The sequence below is a fragment of the Macaca thibetana genome, chromosome 8 (genome assembly GCF_024542745.1).
Source record: "Macaca thibetana thibetana isolate TM-01 chromosome 8, ASM2454274v1, whole genome shotgun sequence".
In the NCBI taxonomy this organism is placed as follows: domain Eukaryota; kingdom Metazoa; phylum Chordata; class Mammalia; order Primates; family Cercopithecidae; genus Macaca; species Macaca thibetana.
The window spans coordinates 115,022,507-115,050,458 of NC_065585.1; the positions used below are offsets into that span (position 1 = coordinate 115,022,507).

The following is a 27,952-nucleotide window of genomic DNA, read 5'->3' on the forward strand; positions in this document are numbered from 1 at the left end:
CCTAAATAAACAGAAAGACATTCTGTGTTCATGGTTGCGAAGACAACGTTGTTCAGATGGCAATACTCCCAAAAAAGACCTACAGATTCAGTGTAATCCCTTCAAAAATCCCAATGGCCTTCTGTTGTTGCAGAAATGGAAAAGCTGGTCCTAAAATTCATATGGAATTACAAGAGACTCTGAATAGCCAAAACAATCTTGAAAAAGAACCAACTGGTGTACTCATATTTTCCAATTTAAAAACGTATCACAAAGCTATTATAGGAATCAAAAGTGTGTACTAGATAAGGACAGACATATAGTTTAATGGGACAGAATTAGGAGTCCAGAATTAAACCATCACATGTGTGGCCAATTCATTTTCAACAAAGATGCCAAGACTGTTCAATGGGAAAAAAGTCTCTTCAACAAAAGACAGTGGAATAAGAGAAAATCCATATGCAAAAGCATAACATTAGTCTCTTACCTTACCTTATATACAAAAATTAACTCAAAGTTTTATCAAAGGCCTAAGTATAAAAGCATAATCTATGAAACTCATAGAAGAAAACATGGGGCAAATCTCCATGACCTTGGATTTAGCAGTGGTTTCTTAGATATGACACCAAAAGCACAAGTTGAAAAGAAAAAAATTGGTAAACTGGACTTCAACAAAAATAAAAGCTTTTGTGTACTGAAGGACACTATCAGGAGAGTGAACAGACAACCAACAGAATGGAAGAAAATATTTGACGTTCAAGCCGCTCTAAAATAATAATTGGTTTCAGCTGATGCCAGGGAAAGGCATCCTCCCAACAGATAAGAAAAACCTGAAATTGGTGATTAGCAGCTTCCCGATAAGATCTCAGGAGCTGAGGGAGTGGGCTCAAACATGTTCACTAAGAGGCAAAATAGCAGCGTTTTACTGGTATATGACCTTCCTCTAGGAAGGTTAGACGGGTAAGGGAAGAATGCGTCAGGTGAGCATGCATACAACTCCAGTAAACACACTGTACATGCAGCCCCTTCCCAAGTGCTAGCAGGTTACTGCACATGCAAACAGCCCACCCCAAGGGAAGACTCGGGGGAGAAGACCCAGAAGTATGCCAACATATAAAACCATAAGTCAAATCAAACCACGCACCTGATCGCTCAAGTCACCCGCTTGGCCTTCTTCCAAGTGTGCTTTACTTCCTTTCGTTCCTGCCCTAAAGCTTTTTACTGAACTTTCACTCCTACTCCAAAACTTGCCTCAGTCTCCCACTCTGCCTTATGCCCCTCAGTCGAATTCTTTCTTCTGAGGAGGCAAGAACTGAGGTTGCTGCAGACCCGTATGGATTCGCTGCCACTGGTAACACACTTCGGTGCTGTGTGATTTGGATACATTCCAATGCTAATACAAGCACTGTTCAAAATGCCTTACACATATTATCTCATTTAACCTTCAAAACAATCCTATAAGGTAAGTACTATTATTATGAACTCATTTTACAATACACGTGAAGAAAATGAGATATAGAAAACTAAGTAGCTTTTCCAAGATCACACAACTACAAAGACAGACCCAAGATTAAGTCAAATCTCGGCATTCTTATCCAGAGCCCTTGCATTTAACAAATTTGTTGTATTCAAATCTCTCTAAGCTTCAGTTTCCTCTTCTGTAAAATGGTCTTAATAACTCATAAGTAAAAAGATAAAAGTTAGCATACAGAACACAATTAATAAATGATAGCTTGAAAGGGATTGGGGAAAAGGTGCAAGTTAATAGAGCTGTAGCAGGCCTACTTGGTGGGCATAAGGAGGAACCTTGCTAAATTCCCTGTTCTCAACTGCCAAGTGAGACAGTTTTTAAAGTGAAGTTTTCAAAAAAACAAAATAAAACACAGATGAATCTCAAAATCATTATGCTGAATGAAAGAAACCAGACATAAAAAAGTAGATACTGCATGATTCTATTTATACAAAACTCTAGAAAATGGAAACTAATCCATAATGAAAGAAAGCAGATCAGTGTTGCTTGGAGCAGGCAGTAGAGAGCGGGGTGACTACAAAGCAGCACAAGAAAGCTTTTGAGGTGATAGAACTGCTCTGTATCTCGACTGTGGTGATGGTTTCACAGGATCTGTCAAAACTTATCAAACTGAATGTTTTACATGAGGGCAGTTTACTGTACTCACATTATATCTCAATAAAGCTGTTACATAAAAACAAATACAAATATTAACATTTTTCAAATAAGCAAATTGCCCTGATTTTAACCTTAGCAATTTCTGACCTCAGCAAAATCAAAATTAAATGAGGTAGCCTGAACACCAAAAATCTGAGAACAAATGGATAACATAAGAAACACTATGAAAGCTCTATGAAGTACAGAAAAGGAACTTTAGCTAACTGAATTTTAAAAGATTCTTATTGAGTACTTCCCTAAACCATAATACTTTTGTCCACTAAATCAAGACCAGGGTATAGGAAGTTTACAAACTGGAAAGTAACTTTCTAAAATTAAATTTCTGGTTTCTACAACAAAGGTGCACTACAGGGAACCTTCCATTCTTTGTTCAAATTCAAATCAACCAAGTCTTTGTGCTACCATTCTCTTTCTTCTTTCAAATTTCCATTCCTGTTACCATAGGAACCTGCTTGCTGACAAGCCTTCAAGCATAGCAACAGCCCAAGCTTAGCAAGGATGTGCAGAGGAGACCCAGTCAAAGGCCAAAATTTGACTCATGAGAATCAGAATTCCAACCTTTGTCACTCTACAAAGGGTCTGGTAACCATAGAAACTGTACCCTATGGGGTTTGGGAGTTTTATGACTAAATTCACTAAATATAAAAACAAACGTGGAATGGTCTTGAAAATTTAAAAATGGCTATTTCAGATCCCTTAGAATGAGAAATTATTCAAAAACAACTTTTTAGAATAACTGTAAGTGACTAAAAATGAGACCTTTTAAAAATCCCCTTTCTGTAACAATAAAATGCCTAATGAGAAAAGGTCCAAACTTTAATTATTTTGTATTAAAAAAAAAAAAAACTCTAGGTTTGTAAAAATGTCTTTAATCTCATAGATTTATTTTCCTGTTCAAATCTTAATTTTTAAAAATGTTCTGTGATAGCATATTAAATACCTTCCAATACTTTCTCAGTGAGTTTTTTACAGAAATTTCTCATTATCAGAGAAGAATATGTATTTTCATAAGTTAAAGCCGAGTTCCCAGAGAGGTCCATAAATCTGACTCTCCTATGGGAAGTAAACTTTTAATATTTCCAATATCATGGACGGGTTCTGAATTAAGTCTCAAAAGATAAAGCTTTACAAACCAAATTTCAATGCATTTAATAATTTAAGACAAATCACTTTATAGTGATTTGTCACACAAGAAAATCAATCAAAAATTTCAGAAGCTGCTATTTTTTTGTCCTAAAGTCTGAAATGACCAAATGCAATTTACTACTCGTATGTACCTTTTTCAATTTGGAAGTTTAATTCCTGGCTGGTTTCTCGTCACACCAGGCTTCTTAGGCCACTTTGCTAGATGTTTGTTTAGGGAAAACCACCTATTAATATTAACCTTAACAAAAAATAATAAAGAAAGTAAATCTGTTTGATAACGCACATATTCTAAAGATTAACACCATGAATTCTATAAATGTAATAAAAGAAGTTTCATTTTCTAAAAACCCTATCCATAAAATGTTAATAATTATTGTTATATGGGGGTACATTATACTATTCTCTTAAAATAAAAACTACAGTAAAAAAATCTGTCTTTCAAGGTTCATTTAAATATCATCTGCGATTTGAAGCCTTCCATGACTCCTTTCACGTACGACCATTCTCTCTTTGAATCCCCTTAGCACTTTGCTTTTTTGCAGTATTTACCAAGTTCTTCCCTATATTGTACTTATCCAATCAAAATATATTTAATAAATACTAAATCTTAGACCCTGCACCAGGAACTAAGCAAAAAAGGACAGTTGAAAGTTTTTAAAAATAAAATTTGCTAGTTTTACTATTTTAAAAGCATAATGTGTTCCTTACAGGAAAACCAGAAAATGTACATGTACCCTAGAACTTAAAGTATAATTAAAAAAAAAAAAAAAAAAAAGAAGAAGAACATAAAAAACACAAACTACTAATTCAGGAACAACCACTGTTGGTCCTGGTGAAAATCCCACCAGCTCACTCACTCTGAATGAACATGCATATATGTTTTTCAACCAAACCAGGATGATACCATACTAATGTTTTGCTATCTACCTTACTTTCTTTTTTCAACCTAACAATGGATCAAGTACAACAGAATATTGATAAGCAAAGATGGAGAATATGCATGCAGAAGAAACATGAAAGGCCTAGAGATGAGAAAGTTGTGTTGCTTTCTTTGCTTAATTACACCACTTATAAGTAGAAACACATAATGTTGAAGGATTCAAGTCACTTTGACACCCTGGCCCCCCAAAAAAAAGAAAAAGAAAAAAAGAAAAGTAAAATACTAGTATTCAAAAGTATATGGCAACCTTGGTACTGGAATTACTATCACCATCTCCACCAACCACAGAATTATTTATAACCCTAGGAAATTAAGAGCTTAGGTATAGCACTAAACCGTAATCAATTACTACTGCCACCTCTAAGGGATTTAGGATTTATAAAGTTCATGAATTAATTCAAACATTTATTTAGCACTTACTATGTGTGAGGTTCTGTGTCGGGTACTAGGCATACAAAGATGAATAAAGACAAGCTCTACTTTCAAGGGGTTAATTCTAGTAGAAGGAATAAAAACGTAAACAATTCCAATATAATAATATACACACAAAAATAGAAGTACATATAAAACACACTGGTGAGTATGGAGGAGAGAGTCACTAACTTCTAGGCATCCCAGGTTTCACAAGGAAATAACAGCCACACCAGGCCTTGAAAATTAAGACATTACCAAATAGGATACTACAAAAGCCTTCCAAGCAGAGATAGCATTTACAGACTTGATAGACTTAAGGAATGCTAAATAAGTAGAAGCCAATTTGTGAATGTCTATTATGCTTTGGATTTGATCCTCTAGGCAAGGATTGGCACTGATGTTTTATTTTGTGTGTGTGTGAGATGGAGTCTCACTCTGTTACCCAGACTGGATGGAGTACAGTGGCACAATCTCCACTCCCTGCAACCTCCGCCTCCTAGGTTAAGCAATTCTCCTGCCTCAGCCTACCAAGTAACTGGGATTACAGGAGCACACCACCACGCCCGGTTTTTGTTTTTTTGTTTGTTTGTTTTTTTGAGACAGAGTCTTGCTCTGTCGCTAGGCTGGAGTGCAGTGGCGGGATATCGGCTCACTGCAACCTTCGCCTCCCAGGTTTAAGCTATTCTCCTGCCTCAGCCTCCCAAGTAGCGGGGACTACAGGCACGTACCACCATGCCCAGCTAATTTTTGTATATTTAGTAGAGACAGGGTTTCACCATGTTGGCCAGGCTGGTCTTGATTTCTTGACCTCGTGATCTGCCCGCCTCGGCCTCCCAAAGTGCTGGGATTACAGGCGTAGATCCACTGTGCCCGGCCAATTTTTGCATTTTTAGTACAGATGGGGTTTCCCCATGTTGGTCAGGCTGGTCTCAAACTCCTGACCTCAGGTGATCCGCCCACCTCAGACTCCCAAAGTGTTGGGATTACAGACGTGAGCCACCGCTCCTTGCCAGTGTTATTTTATTTATTTATTTATTTATTTTTGAGATGGAGTCTTGCTCTGCCGCCCAGGCTGGAGTGCAGTGGCATGATCTCTGCTCACTGCAACCTGTGCCTCCCAGGTTCAAGCAATTCTCCTGTCTCAGCCTCCCAAGTAGCTGGGACTACAGGTGCCCACCACCACGCCCGGTGAATTTTTGTATTTTTAGTAGAGATGGGGTTTCACCATATTGGTCAGGTTGGTCTCCAACTCCTGACCTCAGGTGATCCGCCCGTCTCGGCCTCCCAAAGTCCTCAGATTATAGGCCTGAGCCACCGCGCCTGGCCCACTGTTATTTTAAAAAGCAATTTTCACATAGTTTGATCCTCATAACCAATTTCATTCTAATGATGGCACACGGATATTATATTGTTACTGTCCGCAGTTGATAAGTAGCAAAACTTGGGCTTGAACTGCTTTGTCTCTGAATTTCATACTCTTGTCGGTATTAAGAACCCTCATGTATCAATAATTATGAAGGTGCTTCTGTCTCTGTAAAGTAGGTGATGAAAATCATTAAGACAACATTTCCCACCTATCATACTGGTTTAAAACAAACAAACATGACAACATATTATTTTGGTAAAGCTGTGAAGAAACAGATACTCTCACACATTATTAGTGGGAACGCAAAATGGTACAACCCCTATAAAGAGGTGTGGCAATATTAACGAAAGTAACACATACATTTATACTTCTAGGAACCTATCCCAAAAATACACTAGTCAAAATGTGAAAACACACTTGTAAGATTATGTAACAGTAAAAGACCAGAAACACAGTTGTTTCCTGTGTTCATCAACAGGAATTGAACGAATAATACTGTATATCCAACCCAATGGAGTAAAATTTAACTATAAAAAAATAAAGATCATGTCATACTTATGAAGACAGCTATTAAACAAAACAAAACAAAACAAAACAAAAAAAAAACAGAAAATACCCAGTGTTAGCCAAGATGTGGAGAAACTGGAATCTTGTGTATTACTGGTGGAAATGTAAAATGGTGCCACCATATGGAAAACATTTTGACAGTTCCTCGAAAAATTAAACATGGAATTAACATATGACACAGCAATTCCACTTTTGACTACAAACCCCAAATAATTTAAAGCAGGAACTCAGATTGTACATGTATGTTCATAGCAACACTATTCACAATACTCCAATGGTAGAAACAACCGAAGGGTCCACTGATGGATAAATGGATAAGCCAAACATGTTATATACCTACAATGGAATATTATTCAGCCTTAAAAAAAGAAGAAAATTCCAACACATGATACATCGATGAACCTTGAGGATGTTATGCTCAATGAAATAAGCCAGTCACAAAAGGGCAAATACCGTGTGATTCTTCTTATACAAAATACCAGAGGCAAAGAAAGTAAAACGGTAGTTGCCAGAGACTAGGAAGAAGAAAAAATGGGGACCGATTTGTTATTTAATGAGTGTAGATTTTCAGTTTTGGAAGAAGAGAAAACTCTGGAGATGGAATTGTAATTATGTTACATAACTGTATTATGTATATCTTACCACAATTTTTTAAAATTTTAAAATGAGGAACATCTATAAATGCTACTATGAAATATCCGAAATATATTAAGTGGAAAAAAAAGTAATGTAGGGAAAAAAACAGTATAACTGTATCAAAAAAGGTGAAAGAATATATATAGATATATATTAAATAAATATTTTATATAAGTGTTATATTTAAGGTTTTTAAATGGAAGGATAAAAACTTTTTAAAAATGGCTACCTTTAGGTGAAAGGAAAAAGAAAGATAGAGGTGAGAGAGGGATAGAAACTAGACTTCTCTGAATGTACCTTGAAGTATAATTACAAAATAAATGTCATTCCTCAAAATCAAAGTAACACATATGAACCTGTGTATTGTGTTTAACCACATGAAGAAAAAATATTTCAGTGACTTAAAACACAATAATTTCACTGTACATCCTTGCTGATATACATCCCTAAAGAACAAAAAGTATAAAGAAATCTTTGTCCCACGGCCGGGCGCGGTGGCTCAAGCTTGTAATCCCAGCACTTTGGGAGGCCGAGATGGGCGGATCACGAGGTCTGGAGATCGAGACCATCCTGGCTAACACAGTGAAACCCCGTCTCTACTAAAAAATACAAAAAACTAGCCGGGTGAGGTGGCGGGCGCCTGTAGTCCCAGCTACTCGGGAGGCTGAGGCAGGACAACAGCGTGAACCCGGGGGGCGGAACTTGCAGTAAGCTGAGATCCGGCCACTGCACTCCAGCCTGGTCGACAAAGCGAGACTCCGTCTCAAAAAAAAAAAAAAAAAAAAAGAAATCTTTGTCCCTAAAGGACAAAAAGAAGTATAAAGAAATCTTAAACTGCTTGCTGTAATCATTGTTAGTAATAATATTACTAATATTATTCTGAAAATCTATAATGTATGTGTATAATAAACTTGAGGATAAGAGAATAGAGAAACAAAAATGAATTTAAAGATGCTAAATAAAATCCATAGCCAGGCATGGTGGTTCACATCTGTAATTCCAGCACTTTGGGAGGCCACGGCTGGTGGATAGCTTGAGAACAAAAGTTCGACACCAGACTTGGCAACATGGTGAACCCTGTCTCTACAAACAAACAAACAAACAAAAAACACAAAAATTAGCCAGGCATGGTGGCATGCACCTGTAGTCCCAGCTACTCAGGAGGCTGAGGTAGGAGGATTAATTGAGCCTGGGAGATTAGGACTGCAGTGAGCCGTGATTGTGCCACTACACTTCAACCTGGGTGACAGAGCAAGACCCTGTCTCAAAAACAAAACAACATCCTGCAATATTACTTGAATTGCAAGTATCAGTATAAACTTACGATTGACTTTCTCTTAAAAAAAAAGTATTCCCTAGCTGTGTTCATGAAAAGGCCTAAAAATGACTTCGTATCAACAGACTTAGCACCCAGATAGTGATCTCTTAATTCTATCATTTCCAAAATAAAAGGAACCAGTGCTTCCTAGAGAAATTGATGATTCAGGGTTTGATGCGGAATTTTATGAAGTGAGCTTGAATCACACCAGAAAGAAAAGAAACTATTAAATATCATTAGGGTGGTGTCAAAAACACTAAGGAGGGCTAGGTGCAGTGGCTCATGCCTGTAATCCCAATGCTTTGGGAAGCCAAGGCAGGAGGATAGCTTGAGGCCAAGAGTTCAAGACCAGCCTGGGCAACATAGTGAGACCTTGTCTCTACAAAAAAAAAAAAAAAGTTCTTTAAAATTAGCCAGGCATGATGGCATGTACCTGTAGTCCCTACTTTGGAGGCTGAGGTAGGGGGATTGTTTGAGCTTAGGAGCTTGAGGCTACAGCGAGCTATGATTGCTCCACTGCACTCCAGCCTGGGTGACAGAGCAAGACCTTGTCTCAAAAATAAAACACTCAGGAGCTACCATGTAGAGGCTCCCACTACCAAACATGGAATATTCTGAGCCTCAATAATCACTGTGATAGATTTAAAACATCAAATATGTTTTTAAAAAAAAACAAAAAAAAACCTTGAGTTCACAATGAGACTTAAACCAAAAAAAAAAAAAAAAAAAAAAGAACCCTCACTGGTCACCTTGGATGGATGGTTGGGAATCAACTAATTATTCTAAAAACTAATAAAGGGGGAACATGGAAGCACTTATCCTATCTTTCTTATATAAACTGTACAAGAAAGTAATCCAATAGTCAATGAGAAGCTTCCAAATATTCCAGCTAAGAAATGAAGAAAGGGTAACAATTAGAATATCACATGTTGCAAACCCCTAACAAAACTATTGGTCTAGGAAATCATCAATGGCTGCTAACATTTACAAAAAGAGTAATAACTTAATATTATGTGCTCTTGGCAGGAGTATGTTAGCTACCTATGAAGTATTCCTTCCAAAACAACAATAAAAAACCAAACTGGTGTCAAATCAAGCTTCTACAGTGCCTGTTTACAAAAATAAATGAGACAGAGACATGGTAAACACCACCACAGGGATGCAATCAGCAAAATAAAGACTATGGGAAACTCTATAAGACAAATATATTACAAGAAAAAAGGGGAACAGGAAAGGAAAACCTATAAATTAAAACAGACTTAAGAGACATCAATTGGATGCAATGTATGAACCCTGATTAGAAAAAGCCAATATGAAAAAAAAATTGTGGAATATGCAAGAGTAATTTGAACATTAATTTGATACTTGACACTGATAAAGAAATCAAGGTATTGTGTTCATGTATTTTCAGAGACCTTACTTTTCAGAGATATATACCAAAATATTTGTGGATTAAATTTTGATATTTGGGATTTGCTTCAAGGTGACCCAGAAGGGCGTGCAGTGATAATGAAACAAGACTAGCTACGAGTTGGTAATGTTTAAGGCTGGATGCTGGATACATGGCATTTCATTATATTATTCTATTTGTATATACTGAACATTACCATAATAAAGTTTTTTAGTAAAAAGCTCAAATTTGAGTTTGGATAACTGGGAGACTGGTTCAAACATACTTGGTTCTTAATGAACCATAAAAGATACAGGATGTTCAGGCTTTTAAGCTCTGTGTTCCTACTAGGATTATTTCATTGCCAGATTCCCATGCTCCCATTATAAGAAAACCTTAAATCATAAAAATATCTTTAATGAGAATGACAAAGGAAAACAGGAAATGGAAGCAAACACAAACCATCCCAGGAATTTTTCCTCTGATTATCCTATAGAAAGGCCTACTTTCCTCTATATACGGGGTGGGGAGGGGCAAGCAATCAGCCTCCCAGAGAGATTAAAGATTGCTCGTTCTACACACTAACTGAAATTAAAAAACAGGGTGACAGGCAACAAAGAATAATGCTCTGTATTCACACAGCACTTTAACTTTTCAAAATTCTTTAACATAAATGCCACTTATCTCACTTGATCTTAACAATAACCCTATAAAATGGCAGGAGAAAAAATTTACTTCCTATTGGAAATCAACACAAAGAGGTCTCAAACCTAGTTAGTGACAGAATACAAGTCTTCTATCCCTATTCTAGTGCTTCTTACACTAATCTGTTCCCATCCTAGCCAATTTGGTTCAACTATTCAGTATGAGGAAAAGCCTGCCCAGATCTCTTTTATTACCACTAGAGTCATAAATACCTGATAATAGGGGGCTCAGTAAAGATTGCTACTGACATTTGTTGATTATTGCGCCATGCTGAACAGTTCCCAAAACTTTACTTAGCAATTTGGACAGCTCAAAATGGTTTGGAAGGCTCAGAAGTGAGAATTTTTTTTTCCTATCAAAAGCTACTCATACCCAGGGGGAAAAGAGAACATCAAGTTAACAACTTAGAAGAATGTAGCATGTATGTTTGTATATCGATGTGCATGTTTTGGAAGGCAGAAATAAAGAAATAAACATATTAGCAAGAATCTTCTTTTCTAACTTAATGGATTGACACTTACCCATCTAAACATGTCCCAATCTCAATAAAAGTACAGAGTATGAACCCTGCAGACACGATGTAAGAAATCCAACTTGATTGTGAATAAAATTTAAAGTAACCCAGATTCTGTTCCCCTCTTTGTGGCTAATCTAGCTTACTGCCCACATACCATTGTGTTCCAGGCACTCATTTTAACTCACAAAACAGTAAAGGAATGGACTCCAACCAGGCGCAGTGGCTCACACCTATAATCGAGCACTTTGGCAGGCCCAAGCAAGTGGATCGCTTCAGCCCAGGAGTTCAAGACCAGCCTGGGCAACATGGCAAAACCTTGTCTCTAAAAAAAATACAAAAAAATTAGCCAGGGGTGGTGGCACACACCTGTAGTCCCAGCTACTTGGGAGGCTGAGGCAGGAGGATCACCAGAGCCTGGGAGGTTGAGGCTGTGGTGAGCCATGACTGCACCATAGCACTCCACTGTGGGCCACAGAGTGAGAACATGTCTCAAAAAAAAAAAAAAAAAAAAAAAAAACCCACAAAAAAAGAAAAAAGGAATGGACTCTAGGCAGGCTTAAAGCCTGGGGCCTGCTGAAAGATGCTACACCTAGGAAACTGTCTTTGAATTCATCCAGTCTCACAGCAAACACTCAAGAATGTGCTGGGTTTGCTCCAATTACTTGTGCCTGCTAAGCTGGTTCCTGGATCAGTAGAGGGATGGAGGTGGAGAGAGTCATCAGCAGCACTGAACAGGCTGTGTTGTCTGCTGAATTTCCACGTCATTTGCTATTAAAGAAATGTTACACTCTCAAACTGTGTTTGATTATTCTTTCAGCCAGTGGCATCACTGTCCTGATATGATAACCATGCAATATGCAACTATTCCCAACATTACTTCAAGTCATTAGAACCTTCTCTTAGAAACTATTACTCACTTAGGTGCTCTCCCTAGAATGTCTGAAATTCAAACAGAGGCAACCCCATTGTCACTGAAATATCTAGACTACCTGTGTATATTTGAGAAGGCAGAGAGGGCCTATCACGCTATCACTATGAATGAATGCCCCATGAACCTACAAGGAGGGATGCAAATTCACTGGAGCAAATATGTGGTGTTTCTAGTACTTCCCTTTAGATGATTTAGAAATGGAATTTGGAATAGAATTAATATTTGCAAATCACCTATTGTGTATGATGCATTGTGCTAGCTACTTTATAAATCTCTTATTTAATCCCAACAGCCCTTCAAGGTATATCATATACTGCCTTTTCACAAATGAAGAAAACAAAGATCAGGAGTTTGTTAAGTAACTCATCCAAAGTCTTAAACCTACTACATGGCAGAGCCAAAAGTTGAACCCAAGTCAGGACAAGCATCTTTATGACCTGCTTCTTATTAACCCATTTGCTTCCCAAAGGAGTTATGATTTAAAATGATATCAGACATAAAAATGTTTCTAATTCAATTTTCTGTGAGAAATCAATAGCTTTAATACATAGCAAAGACTACTACACCTGGAACCAACTTATTGTATTAAACCAATACCCATTTTTATATATCCTAATCTGATAGCCTATACCAAATCTCTCTCTTCAACCACTTAGACCTCGTGTACTCAGAGGAAAAGCAAAAAATGTTTTGTTCAACATCTACAGCATTTTCAAATATGTGGAATATATAAGATGCCCTCCTTATTTCAAAATATATGAATAATAATCTTACAAATTTTCTCAGACTTACGTTTTTCGATTTTACTATAAAATGAAGAATTCTAAAACATAGGCTTCCATTTGCTGAAAGCGCTATGGAAACAGGCTGAAGTCTAATGTATCAAGCATTCCCTCTAAATTATATTAGGTAGCCTCACTAATATGAGAATATGAACAAATGGTAAAAGCTATCACTTATAGAGTACTTACTATGTGCCAAGTACTATACATGGATTTTCACTTTGTACCTTACAGAAGTCTCTAAGTTACAAGCAAAGAAACTATGGTGAGAAAGTGGTGAGAAAGTTCATATAACGTGGCCAAAGTATACAGTTAGAAAGTGGTAGATGTAGAATTCAAACTCAGGTTTGTCTACCTCAAAGTCTACTCTTAATACCACCACTGCTTACTGCCTCCCAGTTCTTATCTGGTATATATATATCCCTGTCCTCAATTCTAAAACCATTATAGATATATATACCCTTATTTAAACCTATTATTAACTATATCAATTAATGTGTCCACAGTTTGTAAATTTGAAATAGTTTCTAAATGAAAATAATTAAGAACTGTCTGAAGAATTACCATTAAAAAAATTCAAATAAGGCAGCAAACTTTCATAAAATTCTGAGAGATCAAGAACAGATAATTCGCATTGACAAAAACTTTTTCACTGCTTGGGAGTTATTCTTAAATTTTAAACTTCTGAATGGCTATTATCTCCCATGTTCTGGTATTTCAAATTTCTTTATAAAAGTATAATGTCTAAAATATAACAGTTACATTCACCAAATGTGAATTCTTCAATCTATTAGAGTCTGAAGCAAAACATATAAATTTTTAAATGTATAAGACATAATTTAAAATAGCATATTATTTTCCTGTTGTTTATCAAACACATTCATTAGATTGGCTGATGGGACAACACAAGAGTCACTCACTAAGATACATCAAAGAATAGACCAAGTCTTACCTCCATTGCTAGAGCTGCTGTCTGTTGGTCATAATGATTCAGAAGATTAGGCATGAAGGTAGTATTATAAGGCAAATCTTGGCACATCCTCAAGGTAATAGGTTCACAAGAAAACAAACTGTGCCCACCTATATGCCCCACGAACACAGTCAAGGGCCAAAAAGAGAAGACAATCCAAGTCATAGCCATCCTTCCTGGGTCTGAACGAGATTCGGATGATGAGGCCTACTCAATATGTATTTTAGATATTTATACACCTGCAGGTCTCAGCTCGAAGATACTTCTTCTATATCTTACTGTTAAGTTCTTCAAACAGTTAAATACTCTTCGCACCGTCAGAGGTTTGTTAGCTTGGTCTCACAAAAGGCGTTTGTTTTTGGTTTCACAATATGGGAAAATGACATCATCTTGTCTCTTCTTTTCATTTTATTACATGAGGCACATTTGGCCAACATATCAAGTTGATCAACCACATTCCCAAACCACAGATTCCATCTTAGGAGAAGAGCTATTTCTTCCTTCGACTGAAATATCTGGAAAGTATTATTTTAAAAAAATGGGAGAAATTAGTCATTTGCTCTCAAAGTATTATGGACTTGACATTAATAATCTTTGATGAGAGATATTACACTGACCTAATAGTTAACAATATGTGGGTACTTTATAAAGATATAATTTTTCTACTTTATCATTTATGCTATAGCTACACTAAAATGATTCTTAAACAGCATTTAAATGCAAATTTCATTTCTTCCCTCAGTTGCTTATATAACACATGGTTTAACTTCTCATCTATAATGGCAATTTTTCATCAGTCACAATATATAATTGATTCATTTTTAAAAATTCTTATGCTATTGTCTTGAATTTTATTTAAAATATAAATATTATGCTTATAACCTAAATTATTGAACTTAAAATTGTATGTGTTTTAATCTTTAACAGTATATTTTTGCATTAACTGACGTAGCAGAAGACATCTGTGAAAGTGGTCTGAAAAATAAGTCAAAAGATACAGATTCAAGTCTCTTGCTAGCTGTGTGAATGTAAACATACCACTTAACTTCTATGCACCCAGAATTTTTCTTCTTGAAAATGACTCCAATACCACCTCGCTCACAGGGATGATATGAGTGAATCATTAAGACAAGGAACGCAAAGGTACTTTATAAATGGTAAAGCAGTATTAAACATTAGACATTTTAATCACTGAATTAGTTTATACAAATGCTACCTCTATCAACCAATACTGAATTGACATATAGAAGGTTCTAAAATACTAGGAAATTTTCACAGTATTACATTATATTTTAGATAGTACAAAAATTTAACAACACAGATGTAGCACTAAGAAATATTTCATCAACGAATGGTCATTACACACAGCCATGCTGCACAGAGAATAGAAATCATCCCTAAAAAGTCACAGCAGAAATAAGAATAATTCCCAGTTATTGTTTCCACGGAGCTTTAGAATTTCTAACTTGTATGTACTTCTCCAGGGGCAAACTTATGTGTGATTCTGAGAGGGTGTGGGTGGAGTGGAAGGCAGGTCTGGTATGAAAAAGGCATATTCTAAGCTATCACATTTCGATTTGGTTTAGTAACGATGTTAACTTTGCTTTTATTTCAATTTGTTTCATATGCATTGGATAGTTTTATGTTTGTTGTGGAGAGCCTAGGTTGGGAAAAGATGAGAAATTCAGGTTCAGAAATTCTCAAAGCCCCAGATTAACAGGACAACTCAAATGCTAGCACCTATAATAACTTAGATTGTGGGACCTGGAACTGCTTTGGCTTAAGCGGGGAAAGAAACTATCCTTTGTGCATTAACTATCAATGATTGGGAACTCCATGTCCCAAGCTTCAGTTACCAGACAGAAAACTATTTGGAGAAAGTAAAACAATGGCTGAATCTTCCCAATTTCTCCCTCTAGCAGATGGTCTTGACTAACGGAAGGGAAAAGTGTATAGTCCCTAGAATTAGGAAACTAAGGTTAAAAGTAAACCCTGCTCAAAAAGCCCCAAAGCTCCTCATGTTCTACATCAGAAATTTCTGAAACGGATTCTTGGCCTGCCATATTTTTTTTCTCCCCACAAATGTAGAGGTCTGCCTATAGAAAACTGATACTGGGCTGGGTGGGGTGGCTCATGCCTGTAATCCCACCACTTTGGGAGGCTGAGGCAGGTGGATCACGAGGTCAGGAGTTCGAGACCAGCCTGGCCAACATAGTGAAACCCCGTCTCTATTAAAACAAAAAAGTAGCCGGACATGGTGGCAGGCGCCTGTAGTCCCAGATACTCGGGAGGCTGAGGTAGGAGAACTGCTTGAACCTGGGAGGCTCCGGTTGCAGTGGGCTGAGATTGCGCCATTGCACTCCAGCCTGGGTAACAAGAGCGAAACTCCGTCACAAAAAAAAGAAAAGAAAACTGATATTAACCATAGTTAAAAACATATTTATCTTAATTACCATGCAGCACAGTAACAACTATGCATATCATTAAATACATCAAATAACTGTTGAAAGTTTTATTTGATTGTAGTATTAAAACATCCACGTAAGTTCAGTCTTTGTTGTTTATTGCTTATGTAGCATATTCATCTGCCTGCAACTAAAAAAAAATTAAAGGGAACATTACTCCCTATTGAATATGTATATAGTAACACCAAGAATTTTAAAAATTTCATTTAAACTAATCTATTTTTCAAGCAGGTAGGGGTTTCAAATCAATGGTTCAAAGAATACTACCACATAAAACCTGAGGAAGAAACTGAGCAATATCTCATTCAGTTTTTTTTTTTTTTTTTTTTGAGACTGAGTCTCGCTCTGTCGCCCAGGCTGGAGTGCTGTGGCCGGATCTCAGCTCACTGCAAGCTCCGCCTCCCGGGTTCCCGCCATTCTCCTGCCTCAGCCTCCCGAGTAGCTGGGACTACAGGCGCCCGCCACCTCGCCCGGCTAGTTTTTTGTATTTTTTAGTAGAGACGGAGTTTCACCGTGTTAGCCAGGATGGTCTCGATCTCCTGACCTCGTGATCCGCCCGTCTCGGCCTCCCAAAGTGCTGGGATTACAGGCTTGAGCCACCGCGCCCGGCCTCTCATTCAGCTTTTAAAACTAGCTGATATGTCCCCCTACATTCTGCCTACTCCATCTATTTTACCTGGTTTCCTCTTTTATTCCTTTTGCCTCACTTGCAAGTAAAGTATCCCACCTTCTTATAAAAGTGCTTCCTTATGTACTATGACATTCACATTACCATGTACCAAGATGCTTTTGTAAAATCTACTGTTCAGCTGTGAAAGGACAATAATCTTGATACAGAAAGACTGTAGTTTATGATTATTAAAGAAGGGAAAAAACAGCAGTGGAATTCAGTGAGACAAAAAGAAAACAGGCAAAGTACAGGTGTTAAAGAATTTTCATTTCCCCCAAAATAGCAGTTCTCTAATCTTAAAGTGTAGCAGATTCATGGATTCTCCCAGAAATCTGAATCCTGGAGAATGATATGCATTCTAATGATTACCTCAGGTTACAAGTGCTCCATGTCAGGTCTTGAGAAATGCTATCCTAGAACAGAATAATTAAAAAGAATAAAGGTATCATTTATATAATTATATACATAAAATGAATTTTAAAAATAAAAGCAGATAGGGGATAACATTTTAATAGAAACATAAGCAAAAGACATAAATTTACAAAAGAAAGACAAGTAGCCAAGAAACATATGAAAAGATATTCAACTTCACTAATAAAAAATGCAAATGTGAGATAAGATTTTTGCCAATCAGATGGGAAAAAACAATCATTATGGTCTAATCAGATTATCTAATCACATAGTAAAGGGTGGAAGTACAGGGTAAAGAACACCTTCAACATTTCAACATTTTCAAATGCTAATAGTAAACTAGTTGGTACTTTAAAAAAAAAAGGGGGGCTACTTACAGCAAAAGCCCTTAAAATGTACACAATTTCATCCAGCAAATCTATCTTATAATTTATTCTAAGTAAACACATAAGTACACATGATGCACAACCAAAATATTAGTGTATAAAAGCTGGAAACAACCTGAACGTCTACCAATAAGAAACTGGTTACATAAATTATGGTATAAACACATGATGGAATATTATATAGTTACTAAAAATGATGAGCATAAACCTGTATTTGTGGATATGGTAAGATAGTAACAATAAATAAAAAATAAAATGTAAAAGCAGTTTACAAAACAGTATATGTATATAGCTCATTTTGTCAGAAAAAATATATGTACATGTAATATAGTAAAACTATTTCGATTGTTTAAAAATAAAATATTAAATGCTTTACAGAATTTTGTTAAAGAACCTATCATGCATTATTTTGTGTATGAAGTAATTAACTCTGCTCAATCTATAAATGTGTGCTGACTAGCTGACAAGAAAAACTACTAGTGAAATGACTGGTTTATTGACTACTAATTAAGCAACAAGCCAAGGAACACGTTACTGCTCTACCGTACCTAGTAAGAAAAGCAAATCAGTGATGATCAATATAGTAAGAGTCAAAATCTGATTTTCAATACTAAAAAAATCAGATAACCAATCAACTGAATCAAATGGTATGCACAACTTAAAAACTTTTGATAAACACTCCTGGCTGGGCACAGCGGCTCACGCCTGTAATCCAAGCATTTTGGGAGACGAAGGCGGGCCGATCACTTGAGGCCAGGAGTTTCAGACCAGCCTGGCCAACATGGCAAAAACCTGTCTCTACTAAAAATACAAAAAGTAGCTGGCTTGCACCTGTAGTCCCAGCTACTCAGGAAGGGCTCGAGAATTGCTTCAACGTGGGAGGCGGAGGTTGCGGTGAGCAGAGACTGTACTACTGCACTCCAGCCTGGGTGACAAAGTGAGACCCTGTCTCAAAAAAATTAAATAAAATAAAAAATTAAAACTTTTGATAAACATTCCAAATAATATGTCTTCAATAACATAATGAATTATCTGCTTTAATCACAATCATGTGAGCATGCCACTTTTCCTAAGGTAGGGTCATCCATGGAAAAGCTGTAAGTTGAAGTTCCAGATTTGCAGGACATAGTAAAGATTCTGGCCAAAGAGATCCTATCCAAACGTAGCAAGTCATTAAATAAAGGTTAAGAGTTGTTTGGGGCGTTCTTATTGATATTATCTTCTTTTTTTATTATAAGAAACTGCAGTATATCAACTGGAAAAACAAAGGGGGGACCTACTAGATTAACATAATTGGAGTGAGCAGCTTCAGGGGTGAGGGCCCTGCAAAAAGTGAATGCTATGCAACAGTTGCTCATGCCCTTTGTAGGGGAAAAGAGACATATTCACTTCTCCATAGAGCAATACAGAATATCTGGAAAGCTGATTTCAGACTAAGTTACTTGGTTAACATTCCATCAGAAAACAAAAAGGACTAGATACTTTAAAGTTTACACATCTCTATTTTTATGAATGTACAACATTAGGAATTTATATTTCCCAACCATTATTTATCAGGTTTCTTTTGATGACAAAAAGTCTTTAAAATAAAATAAACTAAGTATTTCTCCTGAAAGACAGCAATAAAGGGAAGGGATTCCAATCTTGGAAGACCATCTTCCCAGGCTGGCTGCAAAATCAGACCCAAAGAACTCGGTGGGAAATGCAGGAGGTGGCAACTGGGAAGAGGAAAGCAGACTGAATCCCAGAAGAAAGGATGATGAGAGAAGTGGGCCCTAAGGGTTTGTCAAAGGGGTTCTGCAACAAAAGATTATGTTCAGCAACTCTATTCCAATTTACACTTTCTCTACAGATAGGGCTCCATTTCATTGTTCTGTTGAGAATTCATTTTCTTGACACCTGATAAATGCAGGTAACATTTTGCATTTCAACTTGAGAAAGATCATCTAAAGGTTGTCTCAAGAAGTAAATGCTGGTTACACATTGCCTACAGAGGGAACAGGAGGGATATTCTTTGTCTTTTTTCAGACACGTTTTCAAGAACGCATTGCAAGGATTAGCAATAACTATCTCTAAATAACAGTTCCTTCTCTTGAGAAAATTATTGTCTTGTTAGACAAAATATACACTCAGCGAACACTCATTGCTCAAATGGTACTTTCCTTTTCTTAAAGTCTATATAGTCTTTGGCCCTTTGCCTACTGGTTGCTACAAGAAAGTTTATATAGCTTCATATTTAATTCACAGGACCTAGATTCCTACTAATCTCAGAGAATCTCTTTTCTGAACTTTCCTACTTCATCTAATGTTTAAAGTCCATTTGTCATCATCTACTGATTACAACAAATAACTTAATCTTCCAATGTGTTAAGTGATTAAGGCTTAAAACACACACACACACACACACACACACACACACACAGAGGAAAAGTAAATCCATCTAGGTTCAAAATTTAAATGAATGGTAGGCATCAAAGTTCAGTACAATTTAGAAATTATTAATTACTAAGACTAAAGAAGACAGAAGATCTTTAAAAACTGACCTGAAAATAAAACTGAAAAGTTAAGAGACAGATAGATTCTGGACTTTAAAATGGGCTGAAATTTCAGCCCAGCTTCTCTTAAATCTGCTATCAAAAAATTCTCTAATACCAAGTCCCTGCTTTCCATCCCCCTTAACAAGGCTGTATGGTTTGCATGCTTTGACTACGGAATTATTTTAATGAGATAAAATCTGGGGACCAGGATTTGGTTTTCAGGTCCACTAGCCTAGTTATATTCATCTCTAACTTAATGTGCAATACACTCCTTGAATATACCGAACTGTCAATAGTTCCCAACATGATAAACTGGAAAGCAAAAAGAGGAAATTGATTTTTTGACATAGTAGGTAAAACTCTTTCCTAGCCAGTAAGAAGCTGTTACACTTCACTTGTTCCTAGCATTATAGAAATATCACTACTGAAAATCTAATTTCTTTCCTCGAGACTACCACAAAATTTCCTCCAATCTATGCTGAATAATTTATCCAGTACATATTTTCAAAATCGTTCTTTTTATTTTTGTGCACAGCTGCAGTTTTAATCATGCATAATTCTAGAATTCTGGGGATAGGGGAAAAAAAAAAAAAAACTTCGGGCCAAAACCGCTCAAAGAAGTGGTACGAATTGTTTCCTACTATCTGTCTCTGAAGGAAAAGAAAGTCAACAGCAGCTTAACATCAACAAACTCACATACTCAGAAAAAGTTTTGAATATAAAATCTTAAGAGTTTCACTATCAAACTAATATGAAATTTAAGTCTGTTTCCTGGGAAACAGACAACTTATTGTGAGTAAAAAACTCCTCTCTCCTTCCCCAGTGATAAAGCTTTCACTTTGTTCTATACAAAGAAAGAATGTGCACTTTGCTATTAAATTCCCTTAGCCCTCTCTACTTCAAATATCTCAATCACGGAACTCCCAAGAAATATCCACCTGAATGCTCAAAGCACAAAATAAAGCTCAGAAGCATAGAGTAGCTAGGATGAGGAAACGGCTCATTGTCCTTCTTCTCCTTTTATAAATGGGACGCTTTTACAGATTTAGGAGAAATGGAGATACAGAATTTTAGTAGTGGATGAGGGAAAAAGGATAGGAGGAAAGAGAGGGCAGAATGATAGGCTTTACCCGTAATTTACTTATTTTCCTAACAGTTTCAAACAATGGGGTGGGACGGGGGTATAGTAGAAGGGCTGCCTCTTAGTTATACTTTATCTTCAGCTCTATCCTTCCAGCCCCGCCCAGTCAAGCTCTTACACCTCTTTCCTAGGCTCTCCGACTCTGATTTTTTTTTTTTAAATCTTTGTGGGTTTTCTTTTTTTCTGGAGGAAAAAAAATAGTATTGATTTGTTTAATAGTAAAGACGGAAAGCATTATCTTCAGGAGTAACCACTTCTTAATAATAGAACTAAGGATTTCTATTCCTTTTCCAGACTAAAATGCAGGAACGGCACCAGCACACCACCAAGGACTAAAGGAGGATGAGGGAAGGAGGTAACATCCCCAGGGGTAGTCAGGTCTTTGTTTCCTTGCTCATATCATACTGGCTTTACAAAGTAACTCAATTCCCATCAATAAGCATTCCCGATCAGAATTACTTCTCTAAGATGAAGCTGTGTCTGAACACTTTCCCATAGCAGTCACTGATGTGGCTGCTCTGCTGTACTGCCGCTGCATCTCCCTCAATCCAGACGGGGACCAAAATTCAAAGAGTCATTCTACACTGGGCAAACCGCCGAACCTCCTTCATGGGCCGATCTCTCTAAATCTGAAGTCTACTCCTCTGCCTCAATTCATGGCACGTGCTTTTGTTCTTAAAAACAAAGCCAAGAAAAGCCCCCTTGGCTTATCTTACAACAGAGGGATCGAACTCAAGACTCCTAGGATGTAAAACACCTCTAGGAAAATGTTTACATGTCTTGAAAGGACATAAGGCTCCTTAACCTTGCAGGCTATTTCACAACAGCTTGATTTCAGATGCGGACCCTCGGGCATCGAGCAGTGGCCACCCCACGGCAAACCCACAGCCCGCGGAGGAGGCAGCCGGGGGAAGCTCGCGGAAGGGAGCAAGGATTTTGCAAACTGACGGACCGGCGGGGAAACTTTCAGGCGTGGGCAGGCAAAGGTGGGCCCGAAGCTGACCCGAGCCGGGGCTGGGAGCCTGGCGGCGCGCGCTTCGGGCTGCAGGGAGCCACCGGCGCATTGTCCTCCGCCCACGCCCCCCGGCGCCCCGCGCTGCCGCCGGCTCCGGCCAGGCCCCTCTCCCAGCCGCGCAGGGTCTGGGCCGGGGTGGAGGCGAAAGAACCGCGGTCCACACTCGCACAGGTTGCCGAGCGCGGGCTCAGGGCGGACAGGGTTAACCGTCTCCAGGGGCAGCTCCCCCGTCAGCCCTCAGCCCCAAACTAGGCGTCCCCGAGGCCCCCTGCCGCCACCGCGGGCCCAGGCCCCCGCTCCGCCGTCCGCCACAGCCCGGTGCCCAAGGCTTTTGTTGTGGCCGCGACGAGAGGAACGATCCCTAAGGAGGAGGCGCCGGGCTGCTGCTGGCTCCTCGGCGCGGGCTGAGGCGGAGCAGCAGGCAGCCGCGCGGCGCGTCCGCGGGCTCCACACTCGCCGCTCCCTCTCCCGCTGCCCCGGCCCAGGGGCCCACACGCTTCGGGGGGCTCACCTCAGACCCCGGCGTCTGGCTCCAAAGCGGTGGGGGCTGCACCGCCAGCCGAGGGCGGCCGCGCGTCCCTCAGGTACCCGGAGCGGCGGAGGACCGCCGGCGCGCGCCTCCCAGCGACAGCGAGCTTTCGCGAGCGCCAGGGCGCGCGGCCCGGGGAGCGAGCGCACGAGCGCGCGCGCACGCACGGGGCAGGCGCACTGAGCACGCTCGGCCGAAAGCTCCCTGCCGGAGCCTGGGCATACCGGGCTGGCCTGGCGTGTCTCGTTGTTCTCTGCCTCTCGCCCTGATTGACGTCTGGAGCTGCCCTGCTCCGGCGTACTGGTTCCCAGCCCCGGAGGCGCTAATCTGAGATGCACTCGGGGGCCTCCTGGCAATGCACTCCCTCCCCTGATAACACGCGAGCGCGGAGGTGTGATTGCAGGACCACTACACCTGGTCTGAGAACCAGAGGTGCCGACCTCCGGACCTGGGGATTTGGGGTGCTCAAGAGGCAGATGCCCGGATGCTGAGGGTGGAATGGGGTGCAGGAGCTCTGGCCTGCTACAGAGCTCCACGCGAAACAGCATGGCAGACAGGCTACTCGCCCGGGATAGTTCATAGCCTCTTGGCCAAGACCTTTGGAAACAGGTGGAGCTGGTCGTTACTGGTGTGCGCCCCAATTTTTGCTCCTTAGGAAATGTTTCTCCTCTCCTTTTCTACATAATTGGCTTTAAAGCTGAAAGAATTCTTAAAGATCGTCTAAATTGAACCTCTCATTTTTCAGACGAGGAAAAGATCGCCCCAAAAGGTTAGATGATTTACCTAAAGCCATGCAGCGTTTTAACAACAGGGCCTGGATTCATCCCAACCTGTTGTTGGGATGAAAAGAAAAGGGCTGTTTTTCTTTTCACTGCACCGTTTAACCGTTTCTTTCTCTTCTTTTTTTGTTCCTCGTGAACCTAGATTGCATGGGCATCATTTTGTTCATTCGGTAGCACATAGAACTTAAAGAAATTGAACAATGTGAATGGACTTAGCACTATTAGAATTGTACACTTAAAATATGGTTACAATGGTGCGTTTACGTTGTGTGTGTTTTACAATTATTTTTAGAAAGGCGCTTGATACGTGTTAAGTAAATGTTTAAGAGTATTGAACTTAGACCTAGTGTTTCACATCAGAAGGTGAGCTGTGTGAACAGGCATGATAAATGAGATCTGAAATGACAGTTTCAGTTTCTCTAATAAGTAAATACTTATGCAGTAAACAATGTTTAAAATAATATTGATTCTTAGGTTGATTCTAGGCAGGGCAGTGTATCCTCTGGAGCCAGCGGTGCCTCTGTGGAGAGTGAGTGAGGGGGCAGATAGTGTGGGGGAAATCTGTGTGTATCAGATCCCTTGTAGCTGGGGAACCTCCGGAGATGCTGTGCGAGGTGCATTTTTATTCAATTTAGCCACCATCCTGTAAAGACTGTCAGGAATGGGACACATCATAGCTCAACATCGGGAGGTGGAAATGACGTAGAAATGATCACCACTGTATCAGCATGAATAAATCTCAGAAAAAGAACATTGAGTGGGGTGGGGGGGACACAAGATATATAAGTGATTATGCCTCTTTAGAAAAAAAAACAAACTAGCAATACTATACAATGTCTATGAGGGCAAACATACATATAATAAAAGCATCAAAATGGACAGAAAGGCTGCACACCAATTTCGTGACAATGACTGCCTCTAGGCAGGCAGGGAAGGGAATGAGACCTGGGAATGAGACAAAAGAAGCTTCTCCTGTATCTGTGAAATACACACAAATGTAACATTTTTTTTAAATCTCCGTGGAGAATCAAGGGTGTTTCTTATGAAAGTGTCCAAACTTTTCTTTATGTTCGAAATGTCCCCCTTAAAAGTAATTAATATTTGGGGCTGAGTGAGGTGGTTCAGGCCTATAATCCCAGCATTTTGGGAAGCCGAGGAGAGAGGATCGCTTGAGCCCGGAGTTGGAGACCAGCCTGGGGAACATAGCAAGATCCTGTCTTTACAAAAATAAAAATTTAAAAATTAGCCTGGGAGGATTGCTTGAGCCCAGTAGTTCAAAGCTGTAGTGAGCTATGGTTGTGCCACTACACTGCGGCCTGGGCAACAAAGCCATCCCTGTCTCTTAAAAATAAATAAATAAATAAATAAAAAGTAATGTTGCAGTGTCAGACATTGAGAACTCACTGTGAACACAGACAGTGTGGACGGTGTGGCTCAGGTTCTTTTGGGAGGACAGTAGTCTGATGATGAGGTGCAGGACAACAAGAGGCCCAGAAGGTGTTGGTTGAGAGGCAAGAAGAAAGAGATCTTCTTTTCAGGAATGAAAATATTCAAATCCAACAGGGCTAAAGGAGATGCTCTCTATGATCCCATCTCTCTTTCATTCCATGTTGTAACCACAAATACGAAGTCTTTAATGAGCGGGAACTTCATAGAGAGACACAGCACTCCCGACATTGTTAAAACTGGTCTCTTTCTGGATGAACCCGTTTTGAAACCATAAAAGCTAACTGGTAATACATGGTAATTTAGTATTGCATCTAAGTACCTCCCCCAGGCCACCCCCTCACCGCCCCTTTCCCCAAGGCTTTGTTTATTCATTTAGGTACAACCTGGTCATGTGGAAAAAATCCCTAGGCTGGAATTCAAACAACGTAGGTTCTAATTTCAGTTTGGCCACTTACTGATCCATTTTAATCTAAGGAAAGCAACAACTTCTATGAGCTTCACTTTTTCTTTTCAAACTGGAGATACACAAATGCTGCCTGTTTAAAAACTATAAAACAGGTCAGGCACAGTGGCTCACTCCTGTAATCCCAGCACTTTGGGAGGCCAAGACGGGCAGATCACCTGAGGTCAGGAGTTTGAAACCAGCCTGGCCAACATGGTGAAACCCTGTCTCCCCTAAAAATACAAAAAAAAATAGCCGGGCATGGTGGCAAATGGTTGTAATCCCAGCTACTCAGGAGGCTGAGGCAGGAGAATCCCTTGAACCTGAGAGGCAGAGGTTGCAGTGACCTGGGATCGCACCAATGCACTCCAGCCTGGGCAATAAGAGCAAAACTCCGTCCCCTAAAAAATAAAAATAAAAACTATAAAACACAACAGAAACACAGGGTTTGTACATTTAAGTCGGAGAATGCCTTCTTATTGGTTTTGGGAAACAAAGATAGTGAGGAAAGTCTTTTTTGCTGTTGTTTTGTTTTGCTTTTTGTTGTTGTTCACTGCTGCTTATAAGACCTGATTTACATTGACCAAAGGACCTCTGTTCCGGAATTTTGAACTTTTTGGTATCCTCCAGCACTTGTTCATAACTCTATAACAGCTGTTAACCGTGGGAGCCTTCCATTAGGTATTTGTATATTGCACTTTCCAGTCTTCCTTTTTAGATTTCTTTTTTATCCTTGTATTCTCATTTCGCTTCTTATTACAAGACAGGCGCTCAATAAATTTAATGAATTGGACGGGATTCTAAGAGTTCCCAAATTTAGTTATTCTTATTAGGGCATGCCATCTGCTGGTTCCCTGGTGTATCTGTCAGTCAGCCTGAATTCTATAATCCAATAAATTGAAATTTGCATTTAAGCATTTGTGTGTCTGTGTGTTGGGCAATTCCTGCTGGCCCCATCCTTCCACTTCCTGTTGCAGGTGCTATTATTTCATTGAACCAGTCTCGAATTCTTCTTCCTCCAACCCTCTGTTTACCTGTTGGCCACTCTTAAAACCTGGCACAGTGGAGCCTGCATTTCGCAGCTCCGGAGTGACCAGGACAATGTGACTGGGCATACTCCGTAGGTAGGTAGGGCTGATTTGGGACACATTACGTCTTGAATGAAGGTTTTCAACGCTGCTTGTTTCAGGATTCGACGCATCTTCATTCTCGGGTTATATTGAGACATTGCAGTCCCTCCCACGCTCTCGGCCGCCACACTTGTTAATTTTATCCCCGTGCCCAATTTTGTAGCCAGCCCTCCTGGATCTCGCGGCCAATCAAGAGCCCACACATTGTTGCCTAAGAGACCCCGGATGCCAGCGACGGGATTTATAGGCGGTGATTGGGCTTGCTGGAAGCTGGGGGAGGTGAGGGGCTGGAGGGAGTCAGAGAAAAGCTGACCTAATGCAACTGTGGTAACGTCAGCGCTCGAGGCTTGAAGAGGGAGACAAGCTAAAAGAGGTGAGAGCTGTGGGCAGTGCATGAAAAAGATGGAGACTCTCTTTGGAAAGCTCCTGGGTCTCTCATGAGCCTTGTCAGTGCTCCTGGGGATTTCATTGTACCCTCTCATTTGGGCTACAGTGCAACTGCCAGATATTCATACTTGTGAAATTAACAACCCACAGATAATTATATGCGTACCAAACACTAGCTCTTTGCGTTGTATTATAGTTCTTGCTTTTTAAAAACTAGTTAAGCGGACGATGAATTCGTATTTAAATCTACCCATACCCTATTTCTTGATAATTTCCTGATAATAATTTGAGATTCCCTTGTTTGATGATATTACAGTATATGGGTAAATTCTGTTAGCAGACAGACCCAATCCTATTCTGCTCAGCGAACTCTGCATATAACCCCAGAGCCCAGTATCATGTTCTGAGTTTCACTCTACATTTCTACAATTCTACAAGGGTTTTGTTTTGTTTTTTGTTTTTTTGGTTGGTTGGTTTTGGTTTTTTTGTTTTTTGAGATGGGGTCTTGCTGTGTTGCCCAGGCTGAACTGCAGTGGTGCAATCATAGCTCACTGCAGCCTTGAACTCCTGGGCTCAAGCGATCCTTCCACCTCAGCCTCTTGAGTAGCTGGGACTACAGGCACCCACCGCCACACCCACACCTGGCAATTTTTTATTTTATTTTTTTTTTTTTTTTGGTAGAGATAGGATTTTGCTGTACTGCCCAGGCTGGTCTGGAATTCCTGGGCTCAAGAGATCCTCCTGCTTCAGCCTCCCAAA

The 27,952-nt window shown here is 39.4% G+C and overlaps 2 protein-coding genes across 9 annotated transcripts in view; one reads left to right on the top strand and one right to left on the bottom strand.

Moving 5' to 3' along the window:
* Positions 1–23,078, bottom strand: part of FZD3 (frizzled class receptor 3) — an 81,783-nt gene extending 58,705 nt beyond the window's left edge. The window contains exons 1-3 of one of the 2 annotated variants that reach the window (XM_050802478.1): positions 22,986–23,067; positions 17,354–17,397; positions 13,832–14,364 (exon numbers count right to left, since the gene is read on the bottom strand). In XM_050802478.1, coding sequence (XP_050658435.1) covers positions 13,832–14,020 — 189 coding nt within the window. In that variant the 5' untranslated portion in view covers positions 14,021–14,364; positions 17,354–17,397; positions 22,986–23,067. Of the gene's footprint in view, positions 1–13,831; positions 14,365–17,353; positions 17,398–22,985 lie in introns of both variants that reach the window. The other variant, XM_050802479.1, reaches the window with a different exon arrangement.
* Positions 1–27,952, top strand: part of FBXO16 (F-box protein 16) — a 162,402-nt gene that overhangs the window by 74,192 nt on the left and 60,258 nt on the right. For 6 of the 7 annotated variants that reach the window (XM_050802538.1, XM_050802536.1, XM_050802540.1 and 3 more), the window contains exon 1: positions 27,073–27,179. The gene's annotated coding sequence lies outside the window, so the exon portion shown is untranslated. Of the gene's footprint in view, positions 1–27,072; positions 27,180–27,952 lie in introns of those variants that run through there. The other variant, XM_050802539.1, reaches the window with a different exon arrangement.